Source organism: Salvia hispanica, chromosome 6, assembly GCF_029641045.1.
Source record: "Salvia hispanica isolate PSC_SH4W2 chromosome 6, Shi_PSC_v1, whole genome shotgun sequence".
NCBI lineage: Eukaryota > Viridiplantae > Streptophyta > Magnoliopsida > Lamiales > Lamiaceae > Salvia > Salvia hispanica.
Genome location: NC_142697.1, coordinates 37,810,052 through 37,820,018, shown reverse-complemented (window position 1 = coordinate 37,820,018; position 9,967 = coordinate 37,810,052). Strand labels below are relative to the sequence as shown.

Genomic DNA, 9,967 nt, shown 5'->3' with positions numbered 1-9,967 from the left:
TTAAGAAATAATAAAGTTTTATTTATTAATGATGTTACGGTCAAATGAATACATTATTCCTGCAATATAACAGCCAAGCAATTATCAACACGCTGAGTCAAATGGGCCGAGTACTTGCTGAGCGGGAAGTCGGCTCCGATCCCGAACTCGAGCATCGCATCGACGCAGTCACTCGCCGTGGCCGCGCTGAGGTATGACGTGGCCGTGCTGACGTCTCCCTCCTCGACCGCGCGGAGGCCCACGCCGAGGTTGTCCACGATGTTGTCGAAGTTGCTGACGCAGACCTTCATGATCGAGTCGCGGCTCACCGGCGCCAAATGCGCCATAGCCGGCTCGACCGTCGCCACCATCGCCTTCAGCTTATCCGCCAGCGCGATCGTGTCTTTGATGGCGTTGACCGACGCGTCGCGCTGGTTGGCCGCGCCGCTCACCATCTGCGTGCACACGCGCCGGTAGCTCGCGGTCCGGCAGAACGGGTTCACGCCCACGAATTTGCGAGCCTCGGCTTGGGAGCCGAGGACGAGGAGGAGAGCCGCGGCTGCGATCAGGATTTTATTGTAGCACGCCAGTTTTCTTGGTGTCATTTTATTAGTTAAAATAAAACTTTATTTTATATTTTATTATGGGAATAATATAAGTAAGTATATATGGGTTGTTTAGGTCTTCTCTCTAGTAAGTATCTCTAGGGATTTTGTGTTAAATGAGGAGTACTTCACTTTGAGAAAAAGGAAGACAACTAGCTTAGTTTTTGAACTTGGTTTTTTAAGGGTGAGTGATTTATCTATTTTTTAGCAAATGTTTGTGGTTATCCTATCAAATTTTTTGACATGTTTCAATATGAGGAAAATTCGCTTGTACAGATAGGGATAAGTTGAATGATCCATAAACCGACTCTTAATTCACACAGTACTGTGTTTTATTTGCCTTTTAAAATTATGATTCTAAATGTTTAGGTCTTGCTAATAATTAGTCCAATTTTCACTATTGCAGTCCAGCCATAAACAATAAAATTAAATTACGCAACTCATTATCTTATTTTAAGCCCATGTTGATTTGGCCCAATAGTTTGTGCAGGGTCTAAAATATCGTTAAATGATTTGGACCATTCATTATATTCTAAGTTCATGGGTATTTTTTTTTTTCGGATAGCATGCGAATACCATGTCGAGACCAGTTACAAAATTCACTCGATCTCTCAGAGCATCCCCATCCGTACTCTTATTTAAGAGCACGGAGATGGGTCCAGACTCACTTTTATTGTCTGTTCTTAGGCAAGAGCACAACGCCCACATCCATACTCTTCCGCAAGGACAAGCTCAAGGGTCCCATCATTCTATTATTCAATTTAAATACTTCAATTACTAAAAACATTTCTACAATATAAAAATACATTAAAATATAAAATTACATAATTAAATCCTAAAAAATAAAAATTACATAATTAAAATCGTAAAAAGTTAAAATACATAATTAAAATCCTAAAAATTAAAAATTACATAATTAAAATCTTAGAAATTAAAATTTACATAATTAAAGGCTAACAAATACCCCCGTGAAATTAAAAATAACTTGTTTAATTAATTTCAAATTTTTTTTTTTTTAAAAAAGAAAGAAATTGCCAACGGCTATGTCGTTGGTCAATCGCGTGTCACCACATAAGCCTGTTGTTATTTAAGAGCACCGCTCTGCCGTCGGTACGGACAGACAGCGTGCAGCGGCCGACAGCGCTCGCCATGCCGCTGGCATGGACGGCGTCAGTCGGCTCAAGCGACCGCAATAGATGCTCTATTTAGACTGAAAAGTGAAAATAGTACCACTTATACAGTGGTGCTATAGGTATATTCCTATATGCTAAAATATCAAGTAGAGAAAAGTGAGTGAGGGCTCAAACGTCATTAGATATGTGGAAGAATATTCAAAGTTATTAAATATGAGTAGTCAATAAATGCACGAATCACGTGGATTCCTTGTATAATGTCCTAGATTCCAAAGTCAATGGTGAAGACAAATCATACTAAATGAATTTGTCACTGCGCGGAAATTGAACTTCGCCACCACTTAATTAAATTATCTCCATTCAATCTCATGCGCAGAATTCTGTCATATAATCGCTGATATGTTCATCGAATTTTAAAACCCCTTCCGCCCTTCGTATTTCTTAGATCCATGATTAATGTTAGGTTCGAAAATGCACTCCGTATTTTCAACTTTCAAATCTAACTCTTTGTTCATACAACCTATCTTTCATATGCCAAATATTTATATAAAATTATGACTATTCTTTTAAATAAATAACAATAAATACACGTATAGATTTAATGACACTAAAGTTCAAAATATTTTCATTCTTCACAAATTCTCAGCACAGCTCTGAAAAATACCAGTATATCTTTGCACTCAACTTTCATACCGAAAAATTTATACCAAAATTTATTTTCATATTTTTATATTTAGCCATTACTGTAGTTAGTCAAAAACATTTAAGAAATTCTAATAATTTAGGATTCCATATGACTATTCGATATAAGGCCAAACTAAGATATCAATTTTCCTGAAAAGTGTGCTAATAATATAAAAACGATTTAGTAGAGATAATAGGAGTAAAACATTACTCCACATAAGAATTTAATAATGGAGATTCCCGTGGAAGAGTATCCGAAAAGATTCCCCCTCCCCGTAGATTCCGAACACAAGGCCACCGAGTTCCGCCTCTTCTCCGCCGCGCCGCCTCACATGCGCGCCTTCCACCTCTCGTGGCTCTCCTTCTTCACCTGCTTCGTCTCCACCTTCGCGGCGCCGCCCCTCCTCCCCGTGATCCGCGACGACCTCGACCTCACCGCCACCGACATCGGCAACGCCGGCATCGCCGCCGTCTCCGGCGCCGTCTTCGCCCGCCTCGCGATGGGCACGTGCTGCGACCTCTTCGGGCCCCGCCTCGCCTCCGCCGCCCTCGTCCTCGCCACCGCGCCGGCCGTCTTCTGCACCTCCCTCGCCGCCTCCCCGGCCTCCTTCCTCGCCCTCCGCTTCCTCACCGGCTTCTCCCTCGCCACCTTCGTCTCCACGCAGTTCTGGATGAGCTCCCTCTTCTCCCCCAACGTCGTCGGCACCGCCAACGGCGTCGCCGGCGGCTGGGGCAACCTCGGCGGCGGTGCCACCCAGCTTATCATGCCTCTCGTTTTCGACCTCATCGTCCTCGCCGGCGCCGGAAAATTCACGGCGTGGCGCGTCGCATTCTTCATCCCCGGCCTTCTCCAAATGGTCTCTGCCTATGGGATTTTCTTCCTCGGGCAAGACCTTCCCGACGGCGACTACTCTCAGCTGCAGAAATCCGGCGAAAAACATAAAGACAGCTTTGACAAAATTCTCTCCGGCGCTCTAACCAATTATAGAGGTTGTATTTCTGTATTTCTTTCTTTTTCCTTTTTCTCGAAATATGATTTATAACAAGTTCTCATTTATTTACATAGTCATAATCACTCAGTAAAACACACACGCGCACACACACAAAAGAATTTCAAATAGATAATTTTCATACTATCTCACTAATAGTGAGTACAATTATACTTTATCAAATGTTTTTTATTTCTTTTTCTTGTCGACCAATAAATGTTAATTTTATTTTTATTATTTTTGTCAAGTGAATTTACATTTTCTAACTTACTCCACTTACATTATATTAATGGAGTATAAAAATATACCTCACATATCACTATTTTTTTTAGTAAAATAAAAAAATTTCTCAAAATCTGAATTAGTAAAATATGGGACATCTATTAATTGAAGGAGGGAATACAATAGTTCACAAAAATATCCCAATAATTGAATGATTTTTTGAAAGAAAATTTACAAAAGAATTATTTGGTGGGGGTTTAAAGCGTGAACGTCTTCTCAACTAACTTGCGTTTCATTCTTAGGTTGGATTCTAGCATTAACCTACGGCTATTGCTTTGGCGTGGAGCTGACGATCGACAACATCATAGCGCAGTATTTCTACGATAGATTCGACGTGAACCTGCACACTGCTGGCACAATTGCGGCTAGCTTTGGGCTGGCGAACCTCTTCTCGCGGCCGGGTGGGGGAATGTTGTCGGATTTTGTGGCAAGGAGATTCGGGATGAGGGGAAGGCTGTGGACGTTGTGGGTGGTGCAGACGGTGGGTGGGGTATTGTGCGTGTTGTTGGGAAAGGTGGGGTCGTTGGCGGGGTCAGTGGCGGTGTTGCTTGTATTTTCCGTCTTCGTCCAAGCAGCCTGTGGCTTGACTTTTGGGGTAGTTCCGTTCGTCTCAAGAAGGTAACCATGTTTTTATGTCGCCTTGTTTTTGAAAAATAATTTACATTTACATATATAGATTTTATAATAGTACTATCGTGTTTGGTTCCATCCAATTAGTATATACTCCCTCCGTCCGCGAACATTTGTTTCCGGCACGGATATTAAGAAATGTTAAGAAAAGTGGGTGGAAGAAAGTTAGTGGAATAGGGATCTCACTTGTATATATTAGTTTTAAATGATATGTAAGTGGAAGGAGTTAGTGGAATGTGAGGCATTTTTACCATTTATGGTAATTATGAACCGGGATTCCTATTCGCGGACGGACTAAAATGGAAAAACGGGACTTTTATTCGCGGACAGAGGGAGTAACTGCTTTTAACATCTAATTTAAGTTTTTAATTTTTAAGCTAAAATCTTTACAAAAAAAGTAAATTAGACTTTTTATGTTATTCTCATACTAATAAGTAGTGAAACACAAATTGAAGTCGCAAGCTTGTCGCCCTTTTTTGTCTCTTTCTGTGTTCTTTTTTCTAAGTTGAGCCCACTTTGTCGTGAGTCTTGATGTCATTTCTAAAGATGGAGACTGAAACATAAGCAAAATGCATTACTTATTTCTTTTCTTCCAATCTGCAAATAAAATTCATGATACTTTTCCAAGCAAGATTAATTGGAGTTAGTTAATTTATCATATAGACATAGACAATCTAGTGATTGTGTAAGGATAACACGATTGTTCAATTTTACTAGTATTAGTATATTTAACTACTACTCCATATTTTTGTAATTCAAATTACTAAATAAGTATATACTCCTACATGTTGTGATCTTAGGTCGCTGGGCATAATCTCCGGGATGACCGGAGGTGGCGGCAACGTGGGCGCGGTCCTGACACAGGTGATATTCTTTAGAGGATCTCGGTACACCACAGAAACAGGGATAACGCTAATGGGTGTGATGATCATAGCTTGCACTCTTGTGATAATGTTGATTCACTTCCCTCAATGGGGCGGTATGCTCTGGCCTCCCTCCGAGGGCGCCACCGAGGAGGACTACTACGTGTCCGAGTGGACGGCCGCCGAGCAAGACAAAGGCTTCCACAAGGCCAGCCTCAAATTCTCTCAAAACAGCCGACGTGAAAGAGGCCACAGGATTATTGGATCCGACCCATCTCCAAATACATATGCTTGAATTATAGAATTTGTTACATGGTCCTCGTATTTGGATCAGGGTCTTAACGAGTCCCATATTTTAATGAATTTATACATATTCTAATTGAATTGTAAACGCATTTCCGATAAGGGTATTATCCGCAAATTTTAGCCCACTGAATCATCTGACACAGTTTTTGTATTAGAACATATAGTATATGGAATTGAATAATTCAATACATTATTGGATTGTAGCAAAAGGGCCGGTTGTTACTACTGTTTGCGCTTGGCTCTGGATAAAAGCCCACACTTGTGCACTTTCCGCTCCGGTTAGTCTAATCCCTAAGGAAAACGGCCTAATCCAATTATAATAAATAAATAGTGCGGTGGATTAGAATTAAAGTTTATAGGATTTGAGAAATTAATTATGATCAGAATAGAATTATAAGTTGGAAGGAATTCTAATTAGATAATGATTTTGCTTATTAGAGTTTTATATAGCTCTTCCTAGTCATAGTATTTCTATGTGTAATATGTTTATCTAAAGTTTTCAAGTTGAGAGAGCCTAGCGTGGCAGTGTCTCATGGAGACAAACTGGATAATCAAATTTTATTGTATTTGTTTTTTTCGTAGTACTACTTAATTTTGTAGCAAGGAAATGATGTACTATTAGTGATGCAGATAAACCTTTAGCTTTGTTGCAGAACATGAACATGAACATGAACATAAACATGAATTGGTAGGCGTGTGGTTAAAATATTCACATAAAAACGGGAAATTGGACGGTGCCACCAACCTTTCTCTACCATTACTAAACTGTAACACTAAAGTGAAGCTCCACCACATGACTTGCACTTCTCTTCCCCTCTTAATAATGTACATACTTTTATTTTATATTTTTATGCCCCAAGTGTGAGAATCCTTCTAAACCTCAATGATAGTTAAGTAGTTTTCATTTGAAGTCAATGGTAGTTAAGTAGTTTTTCAACACATTCATTCATTTATCTCAAAGAAAACATAATAAACTCAACTCAACTTATTTACACATTCTACCATAATCTTACCAGCACCTAGCCTCACGAGACCTAGAAATTCTCCTCACAACATCACCCCCACTCCTCACACAATCGTCCATGCACGCCGGAGCCAGCCGCCCCGACGTCTTCCCATACGAATTCCAGCACATCGCCGCCTGAAATCCGCCGTACCTCGCCGACGGCTCGAGCTCCACGCCCACCAGCTCGACGTCTATGCACGGCACCGAGCTGCTGCACGCCAGATGGATCGGCTGCGCCGCATAAGTCCCCCTGATCCCATCGAATCGAACCCCAGAGATCGACACGGCCCCTGTTTGATTCTTGCACACGTTTTTGTCGCAGTAGTATTGATCGATCATGATCGGAACCTTAACGTCTGTGGCCTGTATGTCGGAGAATGTCACGTTCTTGACGGACCCTTGCCCGCCCTGCCACGTCTTGATCCTCGCCCCGTAGAGGGTCCCGCGCATCGCGATGCTCTCCACTAGTACGTTGGAGACGCACGCCGCGACGCGCTTGTCCTTTCCTAGCCCTCCTATGCTGCATAGTGGTAGAATGGTTAATATCAGAATAGAAAAAATATCCTAATAAAATTGATTATAGGGCCTTGTTTTGATAATTAAAGATATATCATACATTAATTTATTACAAGTGTTACTTTTAAACTTAAATATGTCATATATTCTACTAACTCATTTCATTCGCAATTTATTAGCAGTATAAAGTATATAAAAAGGGACCGAAACTCAACAATGAGTCCTAATTTGCGGACAAAGGGTGTACATACTATTACAGCTTTAAAAGAAGTTATTTAAGATTTACCTTATGCCATGGCCAGGGCCACAATTGATGTGATGGACATGGATGTTGGAGCAACCTGTTTGTATTGAGACACAATCATCTCCTGTTTCAACAGAAAATCCAAGAATTAGAGCAAGAATTAAGGAGATAGAGAAGGGAACAGAGAGGGGGAGAGAGACCTGTTCCAATATCAGAGTGAAGGATTTCAACATCTTGGGAGTTTTGGAGATGGATTCCGTCAGTGTTTGGGCTGTTTTCAGGTGCAGAGATTGTCACATTTTTCACCTTCACTCGCTTCGAGTCATCGAATTTGAGGTGGCACAAGGGGCTGTTTATGATACTTATATCGTTCACTTTTATATCATAGCTTTTGTAGAATCTCATAGCCTGTTGTTCAATCAACACAGAACAATGTATGTAAAGAAATGGTGTATGGATTGTGTATTTACATGCAATCAATTCTTACAGTTGGTTTGACGTCTGAAATTCTCTTTGCTTTCTTCTTTGATGGAAGGAAAGAAGAATCAGAGTTCAGAATTCTTTCCATGGCTAAAAATATGGAGTATAAAAAAGAAAAAGAAAAGGAAGGTGCATTACTTGATTAGGCTGAGAAGAAGCCCACCAGTTTGAGCCTTGGCCATCAACTGTGCCTGCACCTTTTATGGTGAAATTCTGCAGCCATTTGAAATTCATCCATTGATATAAACTGGATTTTGGCGACGACCAGACTTTTGAAGGGGCCAAAAGAGTCCCATCTATCTGTGCAATAGTCCGGAACCATATATCGTTACGTAAAAAAGTTTTAAGCCAAGAAAATGAAAAAAATTCCACACTTTACCTGCAAAACAAGATTAGGCCTACATGGTCCTTGCAGAGTGAGGGGCTTGATCAGAAACTCGAGCCCCACCGGTATCTCAACAATGCCTCCAGTCACTTTGCAGGCCGATTTCCAAGCTTTTAGAAGTGCCTAATTGATCATGGCAACACATGAGAAGAAAAAAGAATGTATGTTGGTTCAAGAAAATGCATGCATTTTTTTGTGCAACCTTGCAATTTTTTTCAGTACCTTTGAGTCATCGGAGACTCCATTAGCCCTAGCTCCGAACGACAAGATGTTGAACACGGGAGGGCCGGAGTTTGGCAATGGAGATGGTGCAGGGGCAAGAGATGCATCTCCATTTCTGCTCCTTTTATTCTTATGCATTTTGATCTTCTTTCCATGGTGTTTTCGCGCCTCGATTGTGGAAAATGCAGCTAGAATGACAAGGCACAGCACAAGAAAGAGTAGAAGAGAGGAGGCTTTGGCCCTCTTCATCTTTAAAGATGATCCTTTTCTTGCAATGAACTAATTTTGAGTGTTTAGAAACAGGGGAATTGAGGTGGTTACCGAAGACAGTTTATATAGTTGCATGGTGCAGAAACAGGCATGGGCATTGGAGGAAATTACATGATTGCCCTTTTGAAAAGTTTTGTAGTAATAGTGAAATAATATAAACATTACTAGTAATTTGGGCAATTAGTTGTAGATTATCTTGTTGTAAAGTTTAGTTTCTTGTCTTCCTTTATTTTGGTTAGTGGAAGTTTACAATGCATCACACTATGCAAAGATTCAGTTTTTCTTGCATATTTTTTTGTGGGAATATTTTGTATTGTAGTGAGTCATATTTTAACATCTAATAGTTGATTGACAAATAGACTAACTTCTCAGAAGCCTCCTTATCAATGTATTCTATATACTTTCTTTTATGCTTTAATATAGTGTGACAAAGCACTTCAGTTGTTTGTACCAAACTAAAAATAACCAAACAAATAGAAGTGTCTTATCCTGTAGTGAATCCAGTACCCATATAAGAATATCACTAGAATAATTATAGAAGTAGGTGAGTTCAAGTGGTCCTAGGTTTTTGTAGCTCTCTTGCACCAAACAAGGTTGTCATCCCAAAAATTATCATCACACTCTCAAAATGGTTTCTTGTGTGTAAAGTTTACTTTATTTAGCCAAAAAGTAGGTCTATGAAATAAAAACATAAAATACAAACTGACTAGAATGATTGGTGAAGAAGCTGTGACAGGTTATTTAGTTTGTGGGGAGAGGGTGAATGGGGCACACAAAATGGTGAGTCCCATGTGGGGTTACAAAGTGCAAAAAGAAAGTGAGTTTTTTTATTAATATAGCGCATTATAGCATTTTGAAAATTTCTCTCTCTTTTACTGATGTATTTGGATGTTTATCTATCTATAGGCTTGAGTGACCAAATTTGGGCGGTTGGTAAGCTATTGGGAATCCAACCATTCATAAAATACCTAAAATCCATCTGAAATTCGAGTTTGAGTTTGAATTTGAGTTTGATTTAATACGTAGCTCAATTACACTCTAGCACTATCTAGGTCAGCTCAATTACACCCTAGTAACCCTACTGCAATTTTATTTACTTTTAGCCAACAATTTTTAATTTTAACACCCAAAATCGTTGACAGAATCACAGCCTCACATATTGCGAAGATGGCATAGATCAAAGAGTGCAAGATCACTATCTCATTGATAAAAGAAATGTAGTCCATTAGAATTTGCATGGATACTCCAATCTAACAATATCGGCTACACCTAAAGCCCAAACGCAGACAAAAATTCAGAGACGGCAGAACCGATAGTTCAGGCCCAATGGGCTTTTTATTCACTATTGTGCTCATTTATTTTAGCTGAATATC

The 9,967-nt window shown here is 40.0% G+C and overlaps 3 protein-coding genes across 4 annotated transcripts; 1 reads left to right on the top strand and 2 right to left on the bottom strand.

Annotated features, from left to right (window-relative positions):
* On the bottom strand, positions 1-724 carry EDA24 (Plant invertase/pectin methylesterase inhibitor superfamily protein). Its single transcript, XM_089060755.1, has one exon. It carries the CDS (start codon positions 582-584, stop codon positions 54-56), a length of 531 nt encoding a protein of 176 aa, XP_088916881.1. The 5' UTR covers positions 585-724; the 3' UTR covers positions 1-53.
* Positions 725-2,566: 1,842 nt separating this feature from the next.
* LOC125203983 (high affinity nitrate transporter 2.5) lies at positions 2,567-5,680 on the top strand. Its single transcript, XM_048102518.2, has 3 exons — positions 2,567-3,391; positions 3,915-4,290; positions 5,103-5,680. The coding sequence occupies exons 1-3, from the start codon at positions 2,632-2,634 to the stop codon at positions 5,458-5,460; spliced, it is 1,494 nt and encodes a 497-aa protein (XP_047958475.1). The 5' UTR covers positions 2,567-2,631; the 3' UTR covers positions 5,461-5,680.
* Positions 5,681-6,414: 734 nt separating this feature from the next.
* LOC125203984 (Pectin lyase-like superfamily protein) lies at positions 6,415-8,605 on the bottom strand. 2 transcript variants are annotated; one of them, XM_048102519.2, is made up of 7 exons: positions 8,325-8,605; positions 8,097-8,225; positions 7,856-8,017; positions 7,725-7,760; positions 7,438-7,645; positions 7,280-7,361; positions 6,415-6,997 (listed from the first exon to the last, which is right to left on the bottom strand). In XM_048102519.2, exons 1-7 carry the CDS (start codon positions 8,571-8,573, stop codon positions 6,481-6,483), a joined length of 1,383 nt encoding a protein of 460 aa, XP_047958476.1. In that variant the 5' UTR covers positions 8,574-8,605; the 3' UTR covers positions 6,415-6,480. The 2 variants fall into 2 exon arrangements, with proteins under 2 accessions (XP_047958476.1, XP_047958477.1); XM_048102520.2 differs by having other exon boundaries at positions 7,725-7,757.
* Positions 8,606-9,967: the final 1,362 nt, after the last annotated feature.

Excerpts from the sequence above, each read along its gene's own strand:
- LOC125203983 (XM_048102518.2), top strand. The coding sequence starts at position 2,632 with ATGGAGATTCCCGTGGAAGAGTATCCGAAAAGATTCCCCCTCCCCGTA. Across the intron at positions 3,392-3,914 it reads CGCTCTAACCAATTATAGAG|GTTGGATTCTAGCATTAACC; the intron begins GTTGTATTTCTG and ends TTTCATTCTTAG. Across the intron at positions 4,291-5,102 it reads GTTCCGTTCGTCTCAAGAAG|GTCGCTGGGCATAATCTCCG; the intron begins GTAACCATGTTT and ends TTGTGATCTTAG.
- LOC125203984 (XM_048102519.2), bottom strand. The coding sequence starts at position 8,573 with ATGAAGAGGGCCAAAGCCTCCTCTCTTCTACTCTTTCTTGTGCTGTGC. Across the intron at positions 7,646-7,724 it reads TTTCAGACGTCAAACCAACT|GCTATGAGATTCTACAAAAG; the intron begins GTAAGAATTGAT and ends ATTGAACAACAG. Across the intron at positions 6,998-7,279 it reads GGCCCTGGCCATGGCATAAG|CATAGGAGGGCTAGGAAAGG; the intron begins GTAAATCTTAAA and ends ACCACTATGCAG.
- EDA24 (XM_089060755.1), bottom strand. The coding sequence starts at position 584 with ATGACACCAAGAAAACTGGCGTGCTACAATAAAATCCTGATCGCAGCC.